General features: G+C 50.9%; 2 protein-coding genes across 2 annotated transcripts in view; one reads left to right on the plus strand and one right to left on the minus strand.

The window, feature by feature from the left end:
• Positions 1-1330: 1330 nt before the first annotated feature.
• The window catches only part of LOC146423295 (killer cell lectin-like receptor subfamily B member 1C), a 33776-nt gene continuing 8209 nt past the window's right edge, over positions 1331-26897 (minus strand). Inside the window, exon 6 of the mRNA XM_085044907.1 lies at positions 1331-2077. Within this exon, the coding sequence (XP_084901033.1) occupies positions 1963-2077 (115 nt within the window). The 3' untranslated portion in view covers positions 1331-1962. The remainder of the gene's footprint in view (positions 2078-26897) is intronic.
• On the plus strand, positions 6636-9887 carry LOC146423296 (class I histocompatibility antigen, F10 alpha chain-like). Its single transcript, XM_085044902.1, has 7 exons — positions 6636-6915; positions 7840-8115; positions 8492-8764; positions 8857-8955; positions 9053-9088; positions 9208-9240; positions 9587-9887. The coding sequence occupies exons 1-7, from the start codon at positions 6717-6719 to the stop codon at positions 9598-9600; spliced, it is 930 nt and encodes a 309-aa protein (XP_084901028.1). The 5' UTR covers positions 6636-6716; the 3' UTR covers positions 9601-9887.

Consider the following 26897-nt stretch of genomic DNA (forward strand, 5'->3'; position numbering starts at 1 on the left):
TCTGCTGTGATTTGTTTGAAAATCAATTCAATTAATTTCCTCAAATCACTTCTGTTACAACCATGAGTGATGTCTCCCCACCCTTATCCTGACCCTCCAGCCTTTCCTTGTGTGAAAGGTTTCACTGTCCTGTTAACATTTAAAAGATTTAATAAAGCACAATAGGGAACAAAGACAATAAAGCAAAGTAACAGCGCTGGGTGCTTGGCAATTAACCAGAAGCACGCCTGATATTGATGGAGATAAGCTTGAAAAACCTTTTCTATTGCAGCAGTCTAATACATATTCCTACTGTTTCCTGCCTAGGGTGAGGAAGGCACTGACAGAGCAGCTTTGGTCTCTCTCAGGCATCCCCTGGGCTCCTGCAGGGAGACTCTGCTCCATCCCGGACTCACCACAGCAGTTCTTTGGCCTCCTGAGCGCCCCAGAACATTCCAGGCTCATTCCTCTCCCGACATTTTGAGATGCTCGGGGGGAATGTGGGAGCCAACAGGGAGGATGTGGGAGCTGCTGCCACCATCGCTGCACAACAATTCAGGTGGAGCCCAGTGCCTCCGCCAGAGGGTGGAATTTCACATTGGAATGATGGAATCCTGTAAGGCACCGCACAGAGTCCCTCAGGAACAGGCCGGGAGTCCCGCCGGGAGCAACTGCCATGGCTCTGAGGGGCTTTCCACAGGCTCGGGGTCTCTCTCAGGTATCTCCTGCTCCTGCCAGGGCTGCAGGAAGTCTCTGCTCCATCCCGGACTCACCACAGCGGTTCCTTGGCTTCCTGCCCAGCCCGGGACATTCCAGGGCAATCCTGAGTCTGACTTTGAGGCTCTGGGGAGCTTCAAGCCCCTCAGAGATCCTTTTATAGAACCCACCCAAAGCCCGCCCCTCGCTCCCATTGGCTGATGTTCCCGCCCAAACCCCACCGCTCCTTTTGATTGGCTGAATCTCCCGCCACTCCTTGATCTCGAGCTCTGATTGGTCAGAACGCGGCTGAGGGACAATCCCGCCTTGTCCCCACATCGCCTTGATTTCCCCCAAAAAGCCAAAATCTCCCCAAACCTCTTGAGCTGAGCGGAGGAACAGACAGGGTTTGGGCAGAAAACTCCCAAATCGTTGTTCCCCAGGCTGGGAAGGACAAACGGAACCAAACTGATTTGGGAGCTCCCAGCAGCTCCTCTCTGCCGGCCCAGCTGAAGGCCTCGCTGGCTGCTGGAGGCTGCACGGGCAGACTGGGAGCACTGGGAGCACTGGGAAGAGGCTCTGGCTCGGCACGCAGCCCCCGGGGCAGGGGCAGCAGGGCAAGGGACAGGGCTGCAGGTGCTGAGGGGAGAGGAGGGACAGTGCAGCCTTGACAAGCATTTATTGTGAAAGTAATAAAACAATACTGTAAATAACAACAACAGCAACATTGGCACCATAACTACTGATGGAGGTCACAGAAGGATGTCTCAAAGAATGCTCCGAGTTGGAAGGGACCACAAGGATTAGTTCAGTCCTTAAGGAAATGGCGCAGGTGGGGTCAAATCCACACCATGGCATTATTCCTACCTTACACCAAGGAAGGTCACATTCATATGAAGTACCTGTTCATAGTCTGTATACAAAGAGGTAGATCAATGTATAGATACAGGATTAGTGTAGAAATAGAGTATTGAGAGAATGTGTTTGAAATCTCTTCCCACAGACTTATATCCGTATCTATAGAAAAGATCACTATAGAAATATGTAGTGCAAGAGAAACAGGAAGCCTAGAATGACTCCAGAGGTAGAAAGCAACCCCCAGCCCAGACAGCCACATAGCAGCTTCCACATCATTTCCTCCTCCTGCAGGTTCATCTCCTGCAGAACAAGCACTGAGGTGACACTGAGGATCAGTGCAAGGCAGACGCTGCAGCTGAGGAAAGACATCCTCATGGTGGGGGAAGAGGCGAAGATCACTCCCCGAACAGAGATCTTTTCTCCATCCCATTACAGGTGAGTTTGGGGTCTGCTGTAGATATAGGGCAGTGGATTTGAGCAGGGCTGTCTCCCAAGATAATTCTCAGCCAGGTGCACACACCCTGCATTGCCCAGGACAGGAACTCTGCAGGGAGGAGCAGAGACAGCGCTGGAACCTCAGGGAGACACTTTGTGCCCCTGTGCCCCCAGGCCCTGCCTGTGCCCCCAGGACTCACGAGGAGCTGAAGCTGCTGCCATCCACCCACTGCAGCCGCTGGTCCTTTCTGTGCAGCCCGAGCCAGGAATCGACATTCCCACTGGGGTGGAAGAGGAACTCCTGGCAAGGAGAGAGGAGCCAACAGTGGGAGCTGCACCCCTGGCCCAGGAGCTCTCCAGGCTCCCCTCAGCCACCCCAAATCCCCTCACTCACCATTTCCTTGTCATTGAGCACAGCCAGGGAGGCCCTGAGCTCAGAGCACTGAGTTTGAGCCTAGTACCAGGTGATATGATCCCCCGAGAGGAACTAGCAGATCCCGTCGTACCCAACCCAGCCATGGGGATAGGCCAGCAGCCGTGCAGTGTCAGGGGTAACTGAAATAACTGTAGTCTCTCCATGTCTTCTCCCTGTAACGGGAAGAGGTTTGAGGATTCTCCCCTCACGGAGCAGCCCGAGCTCCCATTGGCTGGTTTTCCCGCGCAAACTCCTGCACCATCGATTGGCTGATTCAGCCGTCACTCCTCGTTCTCCCGCGCTGATTGGTCAGAGCGGGGCTGAGGGACGATCCCGGCCGTGAGGGAGCAGTGAGCCCGCAGTGCCCCGAGGGGTTGGGCTGAGGCTGCTGCTCCTCCTTACCTGACACAGCAGCCAAGGACACCGCCAGAGCCACAGCCAGGAGCAGGAGCAGAGTCAGCATCAGCAGGGTGAGCACGGGATGGGATCTGCTCCACTCAACAGGAGCTGGAAAGAGGCATAGGCTGTGAGCATGGAGCTGTCCTGAGCAGGCCCAGCCCTCACATCTCCCACCTAACGCCCAGGGAGCACAGGAGGGACCCTCAGCCCGTGTGCCACTCACTGAGCTGGCAGCACGAACAGGGACAAGGGACACAGCCAGGGGACAGCCAGGGCATGAGAACTGCCCAAAGCCAGGTGTGTCAGTCCAGCAGAGCACCAGGCCTCTTGCAGAGCCCTGGACACAGCCACACCCTGCCAGCCCTGTGCTCACACTGTCCATTGTCCCCTCCCTAGAGGCCACAGTGCTGGCCCTGCACTCACCCAGATTTCTTCCGAGGCTCTTTCTGTGTGTGACTCCCATTGCTGATCCATCCTGGCACTTCTCTCCAATGCCATTCCTGAGCTGCGATTCACTCTGCCCCAAGAGAGAAGCAGCTTCTCCCTGCCTGTGCCCAGCAGGATCTGGCAGCTGAGGCAGCTCTGTTCCCCTGGTTGCTGATCCATCCTGGGCACCCAGGGCATCCTCGGGAATCTCAACAGCGGCTCTGTACACGATGAGAGGCCCCGGCTGGTGTTGGCTCTGGAAGGCACTGCCGGCTCAGTCCTGCCCTGTCTCTGCTCCCCGGCAGCACCTGGGGACACAAACACAGTGTCAGAGAGCTCCAGGCCCAGCTCGGCCCTGCAGCCCCAACCCCTCTGGCTGTGCAGCTCCGGGCTGGGACAGGCAGGGACAGTTAGGGACAGTTAGGGACAGTTAGGGACAGCACCCGGGAGCTGCCGAGTGTGGGAACAGGGCAGCTGCGGATCGGGCTCAGCCTGCCGGGGGGGGGGCAAGAAAAGAACCAGCAGCCCTGAGGGGCTCAGCATTGTTCCCTGCATGCCCTGCCCTGAGGGATGGAGCTCAGGGACAGTGAGCGGAGGCAGCGCCCGGTGGGTACATGTTTGAGACAAGAGGCAGAGCCTGGCAGGGAATGTACAACCGAGAGGATGGGACGGGGATCCGCGGAATGCCTCAAGCTGCTCTTTCTCCTCCAGATCGCTTGGCTTGCCAGAGACACTCAAGTTCATCCCATCCCATGCCAGCCCGGGGCACGGACATGTCCCGCTGCACCAGGGGCGCCCAGACCAGTGCCGCATGGCTGGGAACAGTCCCGGGAATGGGACTGTGATATGCTGTTCTGTTCTGCGCTCTTCTGTTCTGTGATGTGGTGTTCTCTTCTGTCCTACCGACAGGAAGCGGGACGAGCCAGCGCTGCTCCGGCACCGCCTCCTGCCGAGGCAGCAGCGGCAAGGAGACCGCGGGCAGCCGCTCCCTCAGTGGCCTCAGGCCAGCGGCAACACGGTGCCACAGCCAGGGAGGGAGGGAGGGAGCCACCACAACCCCTCCATCCCCTCCATCCGCCCGCAGCGAGCCCCGAGCCCCGGCACAAGCCAGCGCGGCTCCCACCTGCGCTGGGACAGCCTCTCCGAGCTCCGCTGCCGCCTCCCCGGGCTCCGCCCGCTGCCGCCGCTCCCGGGCCGCACACACGCTCCCACCATGGCGCCGCTGCTGCCCCACTAAAGCCCTGCCTGCCTCCTGCCTGCCTGGGGGCGACACCGGCGCTGGCCTTGTCCCCGCTCGCTGGCACCGAGCAGCAATTGCGCTGGGACAATCCCGAGTGACAGCACAGCCAGCCAAGGGCAGCGAGGCGCGGGCTCTGCACAGCGCACAGCCCAAGCCCCGCGCTCTCAGTGCCCCCCGGGCTGGCCGAGGCCAAAGCCGCACATGAGGAACAGCCCTGCAACGGGCCCGGGCCCAAGGCGCCATTGCTCTGCAAATAGCGACCAAGTTCTCCGCACCTCCCGGCCCCGCCTCGGCACGCAGCCCCCGGGGCAGCCCCACGGCCCCAACGGCAGCTCCCAGCCTCCGCCAGCCGCCCTGCAACGGCCCAGGGGGAGCAAGCCAAGGGACGCGGCTGCCGGCGCCCAGGGGACGCCAGGGACAGCGGGGGCACTTCACAAGCCTTTCATGCAAAAGAGAAAATCATCAGGAAGGAAAAAGCAACAGCAGCGCTGGCTCCAGAGCACAGGGCCACACGAGGCCATGGCACATTGCAGTGGGGTGACGCTGGCCCCATGCCAGGCACCCAGCAGAGCTGCTCTCTCACTGCCCTGCACAGCTGCAGTGGAGAGAGAAAACTGAACCAAGGCTTCCTGAGTTGATAGAAGGACCTGGCTAAGACATCCCTCATCAAACACCTTTGTGCACAAAACATGCTTGGAATTGGATATGTGAACTGAATTTATTGCTAACAAACTAAGAATAGGAGAAGAAGGAAAATTTGACTATTTAAAACACCTTCCACCCACCCAATGGGGATCACCTGGAATGGGGGTCACCAGGATTCTGCCCAATGGGGATCACTGGGGAACAGTTGTCACAGGGTCTCAGGGTGTCACAGCGGCGATCAAGATGAATTCACTGGAATTCCCCTTTTCCCCCGCCCTCTCCTTCCCCACTCCGTCACTTTGGCGTCTCCCAAGCGGCGAAACCGAGATGTGCCCGGAGACAGCCTCGGCACCGGGACCCCCCTGAGCCTCCATTTCCGGGAACGGGACCCCCTGAACCCCCATTATTGGCCCTGTAACTCCCCTCCATACCCTTCCCCAGCACCGGGACCCCCTGAACCCCCTTATCTTGCACAGGGACCCCCCTGAACTGCCATTTCCCGGCAATGGAATCCACTTAACCCCATTTCCTGGTGTCAGCGATCCCTCGAATGTTCATTTCCGACCTTCGGGACCCCCTGCTCCCCCTTATCCAGCACCAAACCCCCCTGCACCCCCTTCCCGGGCATCCCGCATTTCCCAGACCCCAGCCCCGCCCTTTTCCTCGGCTTTTTGCCCCCCCAGGCCTCCCGAATTTCCGTGTCCCCCCAGTTCTCCTCTCCCAGCCTTTCCCAAAAGGTGCTCCAGGGGGTCCCAGGTGGCTCCCGGGGGTCTCAGAGGAGCCTCACGGGGGTCGCAGTGGGGATCCAGTGGGATCCAGGTGAATTCCCCTGGAATTCCCCTTTTCCCCTGTCCCCTCCCCCCGCACTCCCTCGGTCACTTTCTCTTTCCTGTCTCCCAAACTGCACCCCAGGATCCTCTCACCTTTCCCAGCCCCATCCCTCCTCTCCCAGTCCCTTCCTTGAACTCTGGACTCTTCCCAGCTCTCCCAGTTCCACTCCCTGACCCTTGGCTGCCTCCAGAGCTCACCAGGCTCTGCGTCCCCCCAGTTCTGCACCCCCTGTGCTTCCTGCAGGGGTCTGGGGGGTCCCTGGGGGGTCAAATGGGGTTCCAGGGGGATCCAGGGGAATTCCCAGGAAGTTTCCCCCTGAACTTCCATTCCGAGGCTCTGGGACTCCCCTGCACTCCCTTATCCTGCACCAATCCCCCCCTGCACCCCATTTCCCAACCATCCTGCTTTCCCCAGTCCCTGTTTTCCCCTGACCCTGAGAGCCCCTGGACCCCCTAAAATTCCGGCTTTTCCCAGCGCCCCTTTCCTGTGCATCAAGAATCTCCAGGACCCCTATTCCCAGCTCTCCCCATCTTGTGACCCCTCTTTCCTCGGCTCTAGGGACCCCTGGACCCCCTTTCCTTGGCACAGGAACTCTCTGGACTCCCCCATCCCTCCCTGCACCCCAAGCTCTTGGTCATGAGATCCCCAAACCCCTTCCCAGCTCTCCCATTCCCCCTTTCATTGAGCCATGACCCCCCAGACCCCCCAAATCTCTGTGTCCCCCCAGTTCTGCACTCCCTGCGTAACCTGGCTGTGGCAGTGTCAGAGCCCAGCCCGGGGATCCCACAGTTCATGATAATGGGGTATGTGGATGGAATTCCCATCACACGGTATGACAGCAAGAGAGGCCGGGATGAGCCACAGACACAGTGGATAAAGGATGGAGCTGAGCCGGGATATTGGGATAGGCAGACCCAGATTGCTGAGAGGACCCAGCATGTGTTTGCCATTGACCTGGAGACACTGCGGGAGAGATACAACCAGAGCGGGGGTGAGTGGGGGAGCTGGGGCTGGGATGGGATCTGTGGGGCTGGGATGGGAACTGTGGGGCTGAGATGGGAGCTGTGGGGTGGGATGGGGCAGGATGGGAGCTGTGGGGTGGGATGGGGCAGGATGGGGTCTGTGGGGCTGGGATGGGATGGGATCTGTGGGGCTAGAATGGGATGGGATGGGATCTGTGGTGTGGGCTGGGATCTGTGGGGCTGGGATGGATCTGTGGGGCTGGGATGGATCTGTGGGGCTGAGATGGGAATCTGTGGGGCGGGAATGGCATCTGTGGGGCTAGGATGGAATGGGATCTGTGGGGTGGGGTGGGATCTGTGGGGCTGGGATGGGAACTGTGGGGCTGGGATGGGAACTGTGGGGCTGGAATGGAATGGGATGGGATCTGTGGGGTGGAGTGGGATCTGTGGAGTGGAATGGCATCTGTGGGGCTGGGATGGGATGGGATCTGTGGGGCTGGGATGGGATCTATGGGGCTGGGATGGGATTTGTCGGGCTGAGATGGGATCTATGGGGCTGGAATGGGGACTGTGGGGCTGGAATGGGATGGGATGGAATGGGATCTGTGGGGCTGGGATGGGATCTGTGGGGCTGGGATGGGATCTGTGGGGCTGGGATGGGAACTGTGGGGCTGGGATGGGAACTGTGGGGCTGGGATGGATCTATGGGGCTGGGATGGGATGAGATGTATGGGGTTGGGATGAGATCTGTGGGGCTGGGATGGGATCTGTGGGGCTGAGAGGGGATCTGTGGGGCTGGGATGGGATCTGTGGGGCTGGAATGGGAAGTGTGGGGCTGGGATGGATCTGTGGGGCTCTGATGTGCCTCCATGGGGCTCCAAGGGGCTGGGATGGGATTTGTGGGGCTGGGACACAATTCCATGGGTCTCTGTGGGTACAATCCTCCCCCCCAGGTCTCCACACATGGCAGATGGTTTGTGGCTGTGACCTCATGTCTGATGAGACTATCCGTGGATCCTATCGGTATGGCTACGATGGGCGGGATTTCATCTCCTTCGAGTTGGGATCCAAGGGATTCGTGGCAGCTGACAATACTGCTGAGATCACCAGGAGGCGCTGGGAAGGTGAACTGAACGAGGTTGAGAATTGGACGAATTACCTGGAGCACGTCTGTGTGGAATGGCTTCGGAAATACGTCGGATATGGGCAGAAGGAGCTGGAGCGCAAAGGTGGGGCAGAATTCCTGGGGAGATTTGGGATTTAGGAATGGAGGAGTTGGGATCTGGGAATGGAGGATTTGGGAGCACCGTCATTCTTGTAGGAATTCCATGGGCACATCTCACCCCCATCCTGTCCCAGTGGGAATTCCATGGGCAGATCTCACCCCCATCCCATTCCTGTAGGAATTCCATGGGCAGATCTCACCCCCATCCCACTCCAGCAGGAATTCCATGGGCAGATCTCACCTCTATCCCATTCCTGTGGGAATTCCATGGGCAGATCTCACCCCCATCCTGTTCCTGTAGGAATTCCATGGGCACATCTCACCCCCATCCCGTTTCCATTGGAATTCCATGGATCCATCTCACCATTATCCCATTGCAGAACGCCCCGATGTCCATGTGTCTGGAAAAGAGGAATACGGGAAGCTGATCTTGTCCTGCCACGTGTATGGATTCTACCCCAGAGACATCACAGTCAACTGGATGAAGGGGGACGAAATCTGGGATCAGGAGACAGAGTGGGGTGGGATCGTTCCCAACAGCGACGGCACCTTCCACACCTGGGCCAGGATCGAGGCGCGGCCGGAGGAGCGGGAGCAGTACCGGTGCCGGGTGGAGCATCCCGGAACGCTGGAGCCTGGGATCTTCAGCTGGGGTGAGGCTGGGAATTGGGAATGTGGGAATAGGGAATTGGGAATTCCCAAATGGGGATTCCCCTCCTCCTCCTCACTGTTCTGCATTTCCCAGAGCCCAAATCCGGGAATCTCACCCTGATGATTGCTCTGTGCATCATCGCTGCTGTCCTTGTCGTTGGCATTGGATTCGGCGTCTGGAAGTTCCAATCCGGTAACCCACGGGATGGGGGTCGGGAAGGGCACGGATCCACCCGGCAGCGTTCCGGGAATCCCACACCATGGGTGCTGATCCCACTGTTTTTCCACAGGGAGGAAGCAGAACTCTGGGTACAGCCCACCAGCCGGTGAGTACCAGTGGTGGATCCAGCTCTGGATCCCCTCTGTGCAGATCCCAGGGTGGATCCTCGGGTTAATCCCAGAGTGTGATCCGTGCTGGAATCTCATGGATCTTCTCTTTCTGCAGGAACAGAAATGGGAACCAAGGGCTCTACTGCAGGTATGGAGCAGGATCAGAGTGGGATTCCTGAGGGGGATTGGGGCAGGATGGGTGGAGTGGGATCAGGGGGGGAGTCTGGAGCAGGATTTGATGGGATGGATGGATTGGGATTGGGGTGGGATGGATGGATTGGGATGGATAGAGCAAGATTGGTGTGGGATGGATGGATGGATGGATTGGGATTGGTGTGGGATGGATGGATCAGGATCAGGATCAGGTGGGATGGATGGAGTTGGATCAGGTGTGATTCCAGAGCAATTCCTGCTCTCCATGAGCTCCACAGTCAGGTCTATCTCGTGGGATGGGGACAGGGACAGGGTGACACTGTGACCCTCTCTCATCCCAGTACAAATCACCTGAGCCATCCCTGGAGCTGGAACCAGCCCCTTCTGTCTTCAGATTCAGCAGATTCAGCAAAGCTCATCCCACTGCTCCTACCCATGCTGCAGCTTTTCCCGATGGATCAACTTCCCATTTTCTGTGTTTGAAAGCTGAGAACCGCAATTATTCCAAATGCTTTAATTTTGGTATGAAATTATCCTGCTTTGGGCAATCAATCCTGCTTTGGGCAATAAATCCTGCTTGGGGCAATCAATCCTGCTTGGGGAAATAAATTCTGTTTGGGGCAATAAATTGTGGTTCCCTCCTCTGGTGTTCAGCAGTTCCTCTGTGGGTGCCAGGAATGGGAATGGGGACACTGGGGACCGGGATGGGGACGTTGGGAGCAGGTTGGGGACTCCAGGAATGGGAATGGAGACACCAGGATCAAGCTGGGGACACCAGAATCAAGATGGGGACACTGGGAGCAGGTTTGGGACACCAGGATCGAGCTGGGGACGCCAGGAGCAGGTTGGGGACACCAGGAGCAGGTGAACACTTGCCTCCCATGCCCAGCTCCATCCCCAGGATTCATTTCCTGCTCTGTGTCCCATGTCTGAGGTGTCCCCAGGAGGGGTTTGGCCACACTGGGCTCCTGGAGGGGCAGTGGGATGGGGGGAGGGGTCAGGCCAGGCCTCATTGTCCCCAGTGGTCCTTGAGTGTCCCAAAGTCCAGGTTTGGGATCTCAGAGAGCTTCCCTGACCATGACCATGACCATAACCATGACACGAGCACGAGATGGGCATGAGGTGAGAGTGACCATGAGATGACCAAAACACAACTGTGAGATGACCATGGGATGACCATGACTGTGACCATGACACAGCCACAACCCTGACCATGAGATGATTGGGACCAAGAGATGACCATGGGTTGGCCATGGCACAACCATGGCCTTGAGGTGACCATGACACAATCATGACCCTGAGATGGCCATTGCAATGAGATGACCATGAGCACAAGATGATGGTGATCAGGAAATGACCGTGACCATGACCATGAGATGTCCATGATGATGGCTGAGCTATGATGGTGAGATGAGCAAGATATGATTGTGGCCATGAGTTGACCATGAGATGCCCATGGCCATGAGAGGACTGTGACCATCAGGTGACCATGACACAGCCATGAGGTGATCAGAATCATGAGATGACTGTGATCATGAGAATGACCTGATTGTGATAACGAGATGACCATGAACATGAGAGGATGGTGTTGGAGGTTGGGGGCATTGGAATTTTTTCTCCATCCCTGTTACTAAGCAACAGATAGCTGGGTGATTAGAGACATCAACTCTTTTGTAAGGGACAAAAGGGTGTGCTGGGTGGGGCAAGGGAAGGAGGCAGCCGGCTGCTGGAACTGGCACTTGTTCATGGGACACCGGGAGGAAAGGGACTGCTCTTTGCTTCTGGCTGCAGCCGCAGGAAATGCAACTGTGCTCTCTCTTGTCCTCCTGGCTGGGTGAGCTTTGATTCAACCTCTTTCCCACTGGGAAGTGCACGTTTTCCTGGCTGCGTTTCTCGCAGCAGCTGCTGGGAGAGTCCGGCTGTCCCTGCCGCCCGCCCCGCTCTGCTGCACGAGACCGCGGCATCTGCCATGACTGCAGAGTCCCTGTCACCTCGCTGGCTAGCCCGGGAGAGAGCCAGCCCCTGCCCCTGCCGCCCCGCTTTGCTGCTCCGAGCTGCCTGCCTGCTCCTCAGCCCTCCGCCATGACCAGCTGTGTGAGGCCAACCTGACCCTGCGCCACAGCGCCACCTGCAGCCGCTCGGCAGTCATCGCACCTGCCCTGCCCGGCCGGGAGCTCAACAGCGCCCCTGCTGCTTGCAACCATAATTACACCACACGGGAAAAGGCTCAGCAGCTCAAAAAGTCATCTGCTATTGGTTTCTGGTTCTATTTGTGGTTATTATTATTATTGTTATTGCTTGTTTATAGGTACTAGTAAAGAACTGTTATTCCTTTTCCCATACCTTTGCCTGAAAGCCCTTGATTTCAAAATTTAAATAATTTGGAGGGAGGGAAATCACATTCTCTGTCCTAAGGGAGAGTTCAACCTCTCTTAGCAGACACCTGTCTTTCAAACCAAGACAGATTGTCATCAGAAAATGACCATGACTGTGAGTTGACCATGAGATGACCGTGAACATGACCATTTCATGACCATGATACAGTCATGAGGTGATCAAGATCGTGAGGTGACCATGAGATGACCACGATATGACCATGGCTGTGAGAGAATCATAACCATGAGGTGACTGTGAGATGACCATGAGATGACCACAACCATGACCATGGCCATTGTTGCGGTGGCCCTTAGGCAGATAAGCTTGGGTGACCAGCCGCATGGGTCAGTGACAGTGGATGAGAAATCCTGGGTGTGAGACCAAAGCCATCACTGATATGGTTAGGGCGACAGGCTTGTCACCACCCAGAGGACCCTGCGGCTGGAAGCATTAACATGCACCAAGCAGCAAGTCTATTGGCCCCATGCACTTCCCCACCTTTGTCCCATTTATGGTTTCTGTTCTAGAATGTTCCCCCCAGCATGGCACCCCATTGGTTTACAAGTTTTGTACCCTCCTTCGCTGTACAGTTATTGGTCTGTACCCCTGTCCTTCTCCCCTAGGACCTTCCCTGGTTGGCCCTTCGGGGCTGGCCACTCCCCTTTTCCCTTCCCTTTTAACCCTGTGCAGCCCTTTGTTCTGGGCTCTTGAGTCCCGGATTCCTGCCCCTCTGCTGCCCTCCGTGCTCCTTCCTTCTCCGCCACCCTCCATCGTTCGCCTGCTGATCCTTCAATAAACCCTTGGAATCCCAAGCTCAAGTGCCTACATCTTCTTTCACCTCTACCGCTTTCCCGTCGCGCTACCGTGCCCCGGGCGCCGCAGCTCACCAGCGTGCTTTGCTGCCGCGGCGTGCCCAGCGTGTCTCCAGCGCGGCCATCCGCCCTTCCGTGCCACTTCTCGGTGTTTGGTCGCTTTTCTGAGCGTGAAGCTGCAGGCCATGACCATTACAAGGAGATGACCATGAGCATGAGATGATGGTGATCAGGAAATGACCATAACTGTGCGATGGCCAGGAGATGACCGTGACCATGAGATGACCGTGACCATGAGATGACCATGGCTGTGATCATGATCATGACATAACCACAGCCATGACATGGCCAGGATATGACTGAGGCCATGAGTTAACTAGAAGACAACAGTGAGATGACCATGGCCATGCAATGACCATGACCATGACTATGACACAACCATGGCCATGAGATGACCATTACAATGAGTTAACGATGACTGTGAGATTACCATGAGCATGTGATGATTGTGACCAAGAGATGACCATGAGATGATCACAACACACCATGGCCATGTGTGGTCATGATCACGAGGTGACCAAGAGATGACCATTCCAGTGAAATGACCATGAGTATGAGATGATGGTGATCAGGAAATGACCATGACTGTGCGATGGCCAGGAGATGACTGTGACCATGAGATGACCATGACCATGAGGATGACAAAACCACAGCCATGACATGACCAGGATATGATATGTGGCTCATATGTGGCCATGAGTTAACTATAAGACAATGATGAGATGACCATGACCATGCAATGGCCATGAGATCACCAAGAACATGAGCTGACCATTACAATGAGTTAACCATGACTGTGAGATGACTGTGAGCATGTGATGATTGTGACCAAGAGATGACCATGAGATGATCACAACACACCATGGCCACGTGTGTGGAGAGTTGCCCGAATATAACACGCGCACTCATAGAGGTATTGGTGCTATTTCGTTTATTTCTTCTAAGACAAGCATTAATATAGACAAAAGGTACTGTTCACGTGACAGGCTGGTACATATGATTGCTTATTTGCTACTGTTCACGTGTCTATTCTAGCTTGCTGATTGGCTATAAGTTTCTAGGCACGATTTGCTTGCTTCAGCTAAAGTACTGACTGTGTGATTTTTCCCTATCTTGCTTTATTTCCCCTATGTTAGTTACAATCCTGGCTCTCGTTCTTCTTTATCTCCTCAGAAGGACAGTCTTGGCTCTTGTCCCTCTCTGTCTCCTGGGAAGGACATTTCAGAGTTGGGAACAAAGGCTGGTTTGTGCATATACATTTCGCCTTGCACGTACACTTCGCTTATGTGGCCTTGCTGTGCAAGCCATTCTCCAACAACTCCCCTTTTTTCTTTTTGCACAAGCCAGGCTTGACTGACCATCTTTACTAGCATGCGCTGTAAGTACTGCACTATGCATGGCAAAATTGTTAAAAATAGCAAAACTACAATTAAAATGTGCACAGCTGATTGGATTAGGTCTTTGAACCATCCAGTAATTCCCCAGCTTTTCAGCCACCCGGCAAGCCCCAGGCCATCGGCTATCTGTAGCTGCCCTGGCAGGTGCTGCAGTTCGGCAAGTTGCTGGTGAATGGACTTTGAGTGATCAGAAAGGTTCATGCAGCACATTCCGTCAAATTCTTCACAGCCATGGCCTTGGGCTAGTAAGAGAAAATCTATCACAGCTCTATTTTGTAGCGTGGCGTGTCTAACTGAATCAATGTCAAGCAACAACTCTGAAATGGCTTGAGAAGAGAGTTAGTTTGTTTAGCTAGCCAGCATCCTAATTTGTTCAGCTGAGCCAAGGCGCCAGCAGAAGCTACTCCTGGTGCAAAAAAGGAAGCAGCTATGATGGCTTCAGGGGACCAGAATTTGATGTTTGATTTACTGTCAGGGGAGAAAGCATGAGCCATTCGTTTGTTCGATGATGTTGTTGGTCATATTCAGTATCATCCAAGTGTTGGGGGTTAACAACGTCAATCTCCCTAGGGAACAGGGTCCACCTCGTAATCGGGAGGGAATGCTGGGCCATGCGTGGTCTCCACGAATTAAAAACATTCCTGCTGGTAACGACATAGGGTTATTTGTGGACACAGATAGCTTAGTAGAAGCATATTGACACCATGTACTGGCATCTCTGTATACTGTCAGACTAGAGTTTACGCTTGTTGCTGTACCGTTTACTTTGGCTTGCTTGCTTGTCCAATTAAAGGTCACGCAAGCATCCATTCGTACAGCACCTAATAGTTCTAGCTCTTGAGACTCGTTTGGGGCTATGGGAAGGGAAGGAACCCAGGCGTCCCAATTGTCTACTGTGCTGTTAAGATTTGTCTGATTGCAGGTATTGACGCTGGAAGGGCATGGCCAATTGTCTACAGGGATGCCAACTAAGCAGGTAGAAAAGGGATTGCCTGGTGATGAGAGGGCGAGACAAATTTCATTTTGTTCTGTTAGGCTGGCCAGAGTGACCCATAGATTCGTTTTGGGCTGTGCTGGGGCCCATGCTGCAACAACAGAGGTTAGGCAAGCTATGCTCAGTGAATTCACATAATTACGTTAACAACACATCTAGAATCGTCAATACAGTAACAATAACTGTTCTAAAAAGCGGAATTACGTTTTTCCACACATAAAATTTTAGTGCAAATACTGCATTGTCTAATTGCTTGAGGGGTCATACTCCCCCTTTTTGTTTTTGGCAAGATGTGTTTCCTTCTATAAGATGAAAAATGACACAAAGGTGTAACAATACATGGAATGAAACAATAAGCTTATTTAAGAAAATACAACCTCAATTATTTAACTACTCTGCTATCTCCCAGGGACTGCAATTGCTGGGGAACCTCATTCCACAGGCAGGGCTTGGAGAACCTTTCCCGGGCAAGGATTCCAAGTTTACCTGGAAGAGGGTTCAGCTTTCACAAGTCCAAATCAGTGAGTCAAGGTGACTCGATCACATTTTTGGTGCAGAAACACCTGGGTTTGGTGGCATACTTCCCAACCAGCTAGGACCAAGGCTTAGCCAGAGCCTAGGCCTTAACTGGGAGGGTTTCTCTAGAACATTCTACCAACAGGCTTCTATTAATAACAATTAGGAAAACTTTTTTAAAATGATACAGTTCTTGCAGATAACAACAGAAGGTAACGTGAAATATTCTAAAGCAGCTGGCATTATTATTTAACTTTAACTAAATAATCAATGGTACCATAAACAAATTATAACTGAAATTGTGCACATGCAGCATCATTTGAAATTTTCACTCATTCTTTTGTGCTATCTATGGGAGATAAAACTGCAAAGATTGTTATGAATAGTAGGATAAGCTAACAAATGCAGAACAATTGGATCCACAGAATTTTTAACGACAGCAAGGATCTTACAGACTGTGTGTTCACATGGCTAAATTTTCATCAGGAAGGTTTCTGTCTTAAGTCTTCATTTTATCTTCACAGTAGAAAACCTGTGTTCTTTAAATGAGCATAACGTAACAAAAATGAACTTGTCAAAACTTAAAGTTAACATCACTGAAAGTGAACAGAATTCAATCTTAATAGAACTTAATAGAACATAAAATTACTAGAACTTAATAAATAGTAAATTGAGCAACACTTAAGAGACTTAACTATAATTGAACTCAAACTTAATGGAATTTAAAATTAACATTGCTTAAACTTAACTTGACTTGAACTTAACATAATATACGTTTAATAAAACTTAAACTTATTTAACTTAACGGAACTTAGCTTCAATGGCACTTGAGAGGTAGTTTAAAATATTCACTATAACACAGCACAAAACGTCTCTAGGCAGAACGGAGTTTTCTGTGCTCTAGGTTATTTTTTGCTATTTATAGTAAATGTTTGTTTTTAAGTAATTGTGAGTCCACAGACATAAACACAGGACACAGGGGAGAAGACAGTAAAACTTCCTTTTGTTGGTTTCAGGTGTAGGTATTTATGTCTCAGAACTTCCTGGAGCTTTGCCTTCAATACAGAATAAAACTTCTGTTCTTCTGGAGGTCTTGGTTAGAACGTCATCTAGAGACTTAACTTACAAATTTAAAATGCTTAAGAAGTTAAAACAGCACTCAGTATGTTTGCTGCAGTACTGTCACACTCACATACACACAGACATTGGTTTTAGTTATACTTGTGAATAATAAAAAAAACATTTCCTTAAATTTAGTGAGGTAGTTACTTTGGATGCCTCTGCATCTTTTGAGCTTTAAATTTATGAAAGCTAGATTCAAACTTGAGAGTATTATTCTAAAAGTTTCAGATACAGCAGAGTTTAACTCATTTTGACTCTATCATTACAAGAAAACTACTGAAGATTTATCATACAGCAATTAAACATCAATGAACAATATACAAAGAAGTAACTGAGCTATAGATAAGACAGCAGCAACAGAGAACTTCAGAGGGTTACATTTCTGCAGGATTAACTGGAAGGGTCAGAAAAGTGTGGTAAACACACGGTAATTCATTCGATGTTTTGACATCAGGCTGTAAAGTTAATTGCTACAGCCTTATATTTTGTTCAGTTAATATTCACTTTACAGAATGCATCAGGGCTACTTGAATCTCTGCTGAGTAAGGATACAACACAGAGCTTGTCTGTAAACCAAGATAAAAGCTGCCTGCAATTATATTTGTACTATTTGCTTCATACTGAGTAGTTTCAGGCATGCCAAGGTCAGAGCTGTAGCCTCAGATATCTTCTAAACACTTAGCTGGGCATACGCCAAAGCAGCTTTGTGAGCTATTTTGCAGGCAGAAGAAAAGTTTTTTAAATTTTGGAAAGGTTTTAAAAAGAGAGAAATGGAGGTTTGTCCACAATAAGGCTACAAATAAGGCATTTTGTTGTGGTTTATATACTAATTTTGTAGAGTTGAGATAAAATGCATTGGGAAAAATTAAACTGACTTGAACAGTTTATATCTGGCTAAGACTCTAATAACATCAGAGGTATACTTAAAATAAACACTTTTAGAACTGCTTCAGCAAGGAATTTAGCTCTTGTTCAAGGTTTTATCAATCAAGGTGTTATCACTCATTAGGACAATTATTTTGCTACAAGGCTTTCTTATTCTGAAAAGCTGAAAACAAGTTTAAAAGACAACTCAGTTATACTAATTTAAAAAAAGCACTTTGAAAATACATTCACAAATCAACTTGTGAAGTCTTGACAGGGTTTTCTGGGGCACAGCTAGTGCTCGCCTGCTCCCCCGTCACCGGATGGTGTGGGGAGGCTGCGCGGGGGAAAGCGAAGAGGAAAAACAGCAGAGCTGGCCCTGCTCTTCTCTTTGGCCCTACGCCTAGCCAGGCAGCCCAAAGTGTCCGGGGGGGAAGGCACTTCACACACAGACCCTCCAACAAAGAAATTGAAGGGAGCGAGGCAAAATCAAATGTTTCTTCTGGGACAATCAATGAATCTCTATGGAAAATCCAGGATAGGAACAGGAGCTTTGCTGTGCTCAGCTCGCAGGAGATTCCAGAGGAAGGATTCCCTCATGCATCAGGCCCAGGGGAGAATTCCTGCTTCTTAAGGCTCCATCAGGGTGAAGGCATTTTTTATTTTTACCATGTTTGGAGCAGCCGCTTTGTTGAAGCTGCTGCAAAACACTCCTGTGTTACAACAGGTGTGAGGGATCACGGGGCCTCAAGGCAGCAGCGAGGGGTTCCCCGGTCTGCGAGCGCACCTGCGATGCCCGGTCTGAAGGGAATTGGAGCAAGGCATATTGACTTGACTTGAAAGGGGTGAACGTGCCTGGGAGGCCCAGCAAAAGCTTGCCTGGGTTGGCTTTCAAGGTACCTTAAGGGGGAAGAGGGAAGGTTTGGAGTTTCTTCCAGGAGATCCTAAATGGGAACTGGTCCCAGTGGGAAACAAAACCTTCCAAGAGGTGTTGCAGGTGTCACCTCTAGGATGTGTCTTGGACCACTGGAAACCAATTGGCGGCCATCCCCTCATGTGAGAGAAACACATGTGAGAAATAAATAATTTCTGAGAAGTAAATGAGAAGTAAATAATTTCTCATCCCCTGGCAACTTTCGGGGGACAGGGGGCTGGAAAGCCTGCTGCTATAGTTGAGCTGCATCTTTAGCTGTTCCACAATGCTGCGATATTTGTTGTGAGCTAATTGTAGGCTGTGCTATTTCCTGGGCAATTGTGTTGTTTCTTTGCTGTTTCAATTGCTCCATCACTTGTCGCAATTGAGTTCTCAGTTCTTCTATAGGATTCTTGAGTTCTTTCTGGCTTTTGGTGGCTGTCTCCTGCAGAGTAATATTGTTAGCCGGCTCTGTTATTTCTTTGTCAGAGCTGCTTTCTTCTTCACTGGGCAGAGGCTGTGTTTCTGGGATTGCTGCCCATGTGGATGGTTGAGGTGACGGAGGGAGGCATGGACGCTGGGTGCCTTCTGTGACTTCCGTGTTTGGTGTCATTTGACTTGAGCTGGTGTTCGGAGTAACTTCTGTCTCAGAATCCTGACCTGCAACAGACTCTCTCCCGAGCGGACCTCCCTGGTTAGAATTTTCATACTTTTTGCGTAGCTCAGAGACAGAAAAGCATGCGTCTGCTTTTTGCCCTTTCATCGCTTGAAACTTTTGAAACAAAGAACCCTTTGTTTCTTCCCTGGACTCTCTCAGCGGCGCAGGAGCAGAGGGAGTGTTATGTGTTGGAGTGCTGCCAGTAATAGCCTCTGAAGTGGCAGCAGCAATCTTGGTTTCAGCTTCCATGGATTTTAAAGTGCTTATAACAGAACGCCAAGTAGTACCCAAATCTGTTAGATTTTTCGCGCCTTTTCTCTGTATTGTTTGATCGAAAATGAGATCTCATACTTCCCACTGTTCTGACACAGAGAAAAGCAAAGGAGGTGAGGTAAAAAAACCTTGCTTCCTAGTGTAGGAAATAAGCTTATGTCTCGGTTTGAAAGACAGGTGCCTGCTGAGAGAGGTTGAACCCTCCCTTAGGACAGAGAATGTGATTTCCTCTCCCTCTGAATTATTTAATTTGGAAATCAAGGACTTTCAGGCAAAGATATGAGAAAAGGAATAACAGTTCTTTACTAGTATCTATAAACAAGCAATAACAACAACCATAAATAGACCCAGAAACCAATAGCAGATGACTTTCCCGTACAGTGTAATTATGGTTGGAAAAAAAAAATCAGCAGGTGGCGCTGTTGAGCTCCTGGCCGGGCAGGGCAGGTGCAATGACTCCCGAGCGGCTGCAGGTGGCGCTGTGGTGCAGGGTCAGGTCAGCCTCCCGCAGCTGCAATGGTGGACAGGCTGAGAAGCATGCAGGGCAGCAAAGCAGCTCGGAGCGGCAGAAAGCAGGGCGGCAGGGGCTGGCTCTCTCCCCAGCTAGCTAGCGAGGTAGCAAGGATTTCTGCAGTCACAGCAGACGCGGCGGTCTCGTGCAGCAGAGGGCGGGGGCAGGCAGCAGAGGCAGCCGGACTGTCCTGGCAGCTACTGCGAGAAAACGCAGCCCGGGGAAACGTGCACTTCCCAGTGGGAAGAAAAGTTGAATCAAAGCTCACCCAGCCAGGAGGAGAAAACGGCACAGTTGGATTTCCTCTGGTCCCAGCCAGAAGCAAGGAGCAGCCTCTCTTCCTGGTGTCCGATGATGAGAGCGAGTGTTCCAACAGCTGGCTCTTCCCTTCCCCTGCCCTGCCCAAGCACACCCTTTGTCTCTTACAAAAGAGTTGATGTCTCTAATCACCCAGCTAGTTGTTGCTTAGTAACAGCGATGGAGAAAAATTCCAAGGCATCCCCCAACCCCCGACAGCTTATCTAAGCCTTTTTGTCTCACTCCTTCCCCTCGCTTATAGAGGATATTAAGGAACAATTGCTGCGCCGCGGCAAATTCTAAATCCATTGCTCGTGACCCTCTCACGGAGGAGAGAGGGAGCGACCCTCCTCACCTGACTGAAGTCTTCAGCCGTTTCTCCGCGTCTGCGACCTCTCCTAGCTTCTCACTGCACGATCGAGTCGATTTTCTTGCAGCTTCAGCTTGTTCGTACTCGGAGTACAGTCGTGCTCAAAGCACAGTCTCTGGTCAATGCGCCAAATGTCGGAGAGTCGCCGGGATATAACACACACACTCACAGAGGCAATGGTGTTATTCCATTTATTTTTCCTAAGACAAGCATTATTATAGACAGAAGGTACTGTCCACACGACAGACTGGCACTTATGATTGGTTACTTGGCACTGTTCACGTGTCCATCCTAGCTCGCTGATTGGCTACAAGTTTCTAGGCATGGTTTCACTCAAATCAGCTAAAGTTCTGCCTGCACAAGCTGAAATATTGATTGTGTGATTTTTTCTCCATCTTGCTCTGTTTCCCCTGTGTTGGTTACAATTCTGGCTCTCTTTCCCTTTCTGTCTCCTGGGAAGGACATCTCAGAGTTGGGAGCAATAGCTGGGCTGTGCACGCACATTTGCATTCTGCACGTACACCTCGCTGATACGGCCTTGTTCTGCTAGCCATTCTTCAACAATCAGGTGACTGTGACACGGCCATGAGGTGATCACAGTCATGAGATGACCACAACCATGAGAATGACATGATTGTGATGACGAGGTGACCATGAACGTGGTCATCGGGAAATGACCATGACCATAGATGGGCATGACTGTGGCCATTTCATGACCATGATACAGAGATGATCAAGATCATGCGGTGACCATGAGATGACCACAACATGACCATGGCTGTGAGAGAATTGTAACCATGAGGTGACCATGAGATGACCATGACCATGACATGACCATTCCAGTGAGATGACCATGAGCATGTGATGATTGTGACCAAAAGATGACCATGAGGTGACCACATGACCATGGCCATGAGATCATTGTGACCATGAGATGACCATAACAACGAGATGACTATGAGCATGAGATGATGGTGATCAGACAATGACCATGATCATGAGATGACCATGAGATGACTGTGCTCATGAGATGACACGACTGTGACACAACCACAGCCCAGAGATGACCATGATATGATTGTGGCCATGAGATGACCATGAGACGGTCATGAGATGACCATGACCGTGAGATAATCAAGACCATGACGTGACTGTAACCATGAGATGACTGCAGGATGATCATGAGATGACCATGACCATGACCATGCAATGAACTTGACACAACTATGACGAGATGACCATTACACTGAGATGACCATGAGTGTGAGATGCTTGTGACCAAGAGATGACCATGAGATGACCACAACATGATCATGACCATGTGGTGATGAGGACCATGAGATGACGAGGACATGACCTCGACCATGACCATGGCCATGACCATTACAAGGAGATGACCGTGACCATGAGATGACCATGGCCGTGATCATGATCATGACATAACCACAGCCATGACATGGCCAGGATATGACTGAGGCCATGAGTTAACTAGAAGATAACAGGGAGATGACCATGGCCATGCAATGACCATGACCATGACTATGACATAACCATGACCATGAGATGACCATGAACATGAACTGACCATTACAATGAGTTAACCATGACTGTGAGATGACCATGAGCATGTGATGATTGTGACCAAGAGATGACCATGAGATGATCACAACACACCATGGCCATGTGTGGTCATGATCATGAGGTGACCAAGAGATGACCATTCCAGTGCCATGACCGTGAGCATGAGATAATGGTGATCAGGAAGTGACCATCATCCTGAGATGGCCATGTGATGACCAAGACAATGACATAATCAAGACCATGTGATGACCATGCAGTGACCATGAGATGATGGTGACCATGACACAGCCATGATCATGAGATGACCATTTGTGGTGGTTTTAATTGGCCCAAAACATCAGTGAAGTGTTTTTAACATCTAAGAGAAATTTGGACCCCTCAGAAGCTGTTCTAGTAGGCCTAGGGAGGTGTCTGAGGGGTGGGGTGTGGCACAAAGATGGCTCCTGTGTGTCCTGAGTGCAAGTTCTGGAAATTTTTACATCAAGTCCAGCAGAGACAATCTCTGATGGCTCTGAAGGTGATGGACATGCTACCGGCCAAGTTTGGGCCAATTGGAGGTGCTGGTTACGCCTCTGTGAAAACATATTTAAGAAAAAGTCAAAACAAAGCAGGTGCGCACTTCTTTCACTTCTTTGTAGTTGCTGAAAACCCTCTGCGAGCCACAGTGAAGGCCATGGGGGAGCAGGAGGTTCCCCTGCAGCCCATGGAGTCCACAGGAGTGCAGAAATCCACCCACAGCCCACGCCAGAGGAGCAGGTGGATGCCTGGAAAAGACTGTGAACCAGTAGGAGTCTCATCTAAGAGTTAAAACTGCAAAAGGCCTTGACTGAGAGAGATAGGCCTTGTTCCTGGCATGGAAGCAGCCTGGCCTCAGCTCGGGAGAGTCTGCACAGCACCTTATGGACAAAAGACTCATGTTGCAGCAGAATTCGGGTGAGATGTTGCTCGTGAGATTGGACCCACGCCAAAGAAGTTCTCAGAGGACTGTCTCTCGTGGGAAGGACCCCATGGCTAGGTAGAAAACCTCTTTTCCTGATTGGACTGACCAGAGGACCCCTCAACCTGCCCCCTGTCTGTGTTGCTGGTTTGGAAAGAGGGAAGGGGGGTGAGTGCAGAGACTGCTTTTTAAGAGGGTGGGGGTGAGAGCAGAAAACTGGGGAGAGAGAGAGAAACAAGTAGAAATAAAGAGTATTTGTAGTAAAAGAATTCTAGTGATGAATAAATTTGAGAATCTGCTCTGTGGACTGAAAAGAGACCCCACACCCTGCCCCCCCCACCTGGCTTGTGGATTGTAGAGGAGGAAAGGGGGTGAATACTATAGGTTCGTAAGAGGGAGGGAGGAGTGAACAAAATAATGTATGAAAAGTTTATTTTTGCCTGCATTTATCCTCCAACTCTGTTAGGTAATTAAACACTTTTTGCAACTTTAAGCTTGAAGCCTGTTTGCCCTTTTTCGTGCATCCTCCTGGCAAGGGTCGTGTCTCAAACCCACGACACCATTACAGTGAGATAACCATGGCTGTGACCAGGACACAACCATGACCATGAGATGACCATGAGCATGAGATAGTTGTGACCAAGAGATGACCACAACACAACCATGGCCATGTGGTGATCAAGGCCATGAGATGACCATGACTGTGACCGTAACACAATCACAACCATGACATTATCAAGACCATGACCTAATTCTGACCATGAGATGACCATGAGATGACCATGAGATGACCATGACCATGACAGCCACAGCTGTGAGATTACCATATCATTGTGGCCAGGAGTTGACCATGAGATGACCATGAGGTAGCAATGAGATGACGGTGACCATGACCATGGTATGACCATGACTGTGAGATGACTATGACCATGTGGTGATTGTGACCAAGAGATGACCATGAGATGATCACAACACACCATGGCCATGTGATCATCAAGACCATGAAATAATCATGAGATGACCATGGCTGTGAGATGACCATGACCATGAGATGATCATTACAATGAGATGACCATGAAATGACCATGACTGTGACACAACCATGACTGTAAGATGACCATGAGTTGTGGCCATGAGTTGATCATGAGATGACCATGAGATAACCATGATAATGAAATTACCATGACCATGAGATGACCATGAGATGATCACGACCATGAGATGACCGTTACAGTGAGGTGACAGTGAGCATGAGATGATGGTAATCAGGAGATCACCAAGAGATGACCATGACTGTGACCATAACATGACCATGAGCATGAGATGATTGGGATCAAGACATGACCAAGAGGTGACCACAACATGACCATAGCTAGGAAATGATCATGAGCATGAGATGACCATGAGCATGAGATGACCATGGCACTACCACAGCTATGAGGTGACCATGACCATCCGATGACCATGATCAGGAGATGATCATGAGCATGAGATGACCATGACATGACCACGAGGGTGAGATGACTGTGAGCATGAGATGACTGTGCCCAAGAGATGACCATGAGATGACCACAACACATCCATAGCCATGAGGTGATCCATGACCATGAGGTGACCGTGAGATGATGACGGCCACAGGATGATTGTGACCATGACACAACCATGGCCATGAGATGACCATGATATGATTGTGGCCATGAGTTGACCATGAGATGATCATGACATGACCATGAGATGACCATGACACAACCATGACCATGATGTGGTCATGACCACGTGTCTTGGTTTGAAAGACAGGTGTCTACCAAGAGAGGTTGAACCTTCCCCTAGAGCAGAGGATGTGATTTTTCTTCCCCTCCTCCCTCCGAATTATTTAATTTTGTAAATCAAGGGCTTTCAGGCAAAAGTATGGGAAAAAAGGAATATCAGTTCTTTACCAGTATCTATAAACAAACAATAACAATAGCAACCATAACTAGAACCAGAAAACCAATAGCAGGTAACTTGTGAGCTGCTGAGCCTTCTCCTGTGTGGTGTAATCACGGTTGCAAGCAGCAGGGGCGCTGTTGAGCTCCCGGCCGGGCAGGGTAGGTGCGATGACTCCCGAGCGGCTGCAGGTGGCGCTGTGGTGCAGGGTCAGGTCAGCCCCAGGCAGCTGGATGATGGCAAGCAGGCTGAGAAAGCAGGCAGCCAGGCAGCTCGGAGCAGCAGAAAGCAGGGAGGCAGGATCAGGCACTGGCTCCCTCCCGGCTAGCAGCGAGGTAGCAAAGATTTCTGCAGTCACAGCAGACGCCGCGGTCTCGTGCGGCAGAGGGCAGGGGCAGGCAGCAGGGGCCGCGGGACTCTCCCGGCAGCTGCTGCGGGAAAACGCAGCCGGGGGAAACGCGCCCTTCCCAGTGGGAAGAAAAGTTGAATCAAAGCTCACCCAGCCAGGAGAGAAGAGAAACAGGGCACAGTTGGATTTCCTCTGGTAGCAGCTGGAAAGCAAAGAGCCAGCAGCCTCTACCCTCAGCATCCGAACCACGAGAGAGCCTTCCCAGGGCTGGCTCTCCCTTACCGTGCCCTGCCCAAAAACCTAGCCTTTGTCTTTTACAAAAGACTTGATCGCTCCGAACATCGGACTATTTGTTGCTTAGTAACAGGAATGGGAAGAAATTCTCAACCCCCGACACTCATTTTGACTCTATCATTACAAGAAAACTACTGAAGATTTATCATACAGCAATTAAACATAAATGCACAATATACAAAGAAGTAACTAGACTATAGATAAGACAGCAGCAACAGAGAACTTCAGAGGGTTAAATTTCTGCAGGATTAACTGGAAGGGTCAGAAAAGTGTGGTAAACACACGGTAATTCATTCGATGTTTTGACATCAGGCTGTAAAGTTAATTGCTACAGCCTCATATTTTGTTCAGTTAATATTCACTTCACTGAATGCATCAGGGCTACTTGAATCTATGCTGAGTAAGGATACAACACAGAGCTTGTCTGTAAACTAAGATAAAGGCTGCTTGCAATTATATTTGTATTATTTGCCTCATACTGAGTAGTTTCAGGCATGCCAAGGTCAGAGCTGTAGCCTCAGATATCTTCTAAACACTTAGCTGGGCAAATGCCAAAGCAGCTTTGCGAGCTATTTCGCAGGCAGAAGAAAAGATTTTTTAAATTTTGGAAAGGTTTTAAAAAGAGAGAAATGGAGGTTTGTCCACAATAAGGCTACAAATAAGGCATTTTGTTGTGATTTATATACTAATTTTGTAGAGTTGAGATAAAATGCATTGGGAAAAATTAAACTGACTTGAACAGTTTATATCTGGCTAAGACTCTATGAACATCAGAGGTATACTTAAAATAAACACTTTTAGAACTGCTTCAGCAAGGAATTTAGCTCTTGTTCAGGGTTTTAGCAATTAAGGTGTTATCACTCATTAGGACAATTATTTTGCTACAAGGCTTTCTCATTCTGAAAAGCTGAAAACAAGTTTAAAAGACAACTCAGTTATACTAATTAAAAAAAAGCACTTTGAAAATACATTCACAAATCAATTTGTGAAGTCTTGACAGGGTTTTCCGGGGCACAGCTAGTGCTCGCCTGCTCCCCCGTCACCGGATGGTGTGGGGAGGCTGCGCGGGGGAAAGCGAAGAGGAAAAACAGCAGGGCTGGCCCTGCTCTTCTCTTTGGCCCTACGCCTAGCCAGGCAGCCCAAAGTGTCCGGGGGGGAAGGCACTTCACACACCCAAGCGGGACTTGCTCCAGACTCATTGCTGTCTGGGGCGCAGGGGGCTGGAAAGCCCACTGCTGTAGTTGGGCTGCATTTATAGCTGGTCTTACATGCTGCAATATTTGTAGTGACCCTGAGGGGCTAGTCGTTGGTTGTACTATTTTCTGGGCAATTGTGTTGTTTCCTTGCTGTTTCAATTGTTTCATCACTTGTTGCAATTGAGTTCTCAGTTCTTCTATAAGAT

This window comes from Lichenostomus cassidix, unplaced genomic scaffold (genome assembly GCF_008360975.1).
Source record: "Lichenostomus cassidix isolate B80296 unplaced genomic scaffold, HeHo_3.0 HiC_scaffold_853, whole genome shotgun sequence".
Classification (NCBI taxonomy): Eukaryota; Metazoa; Chordata; class Aves; order Passeriformes; family Meliphagidae; genus Lichenostomus; species Lichenostomus cassidix.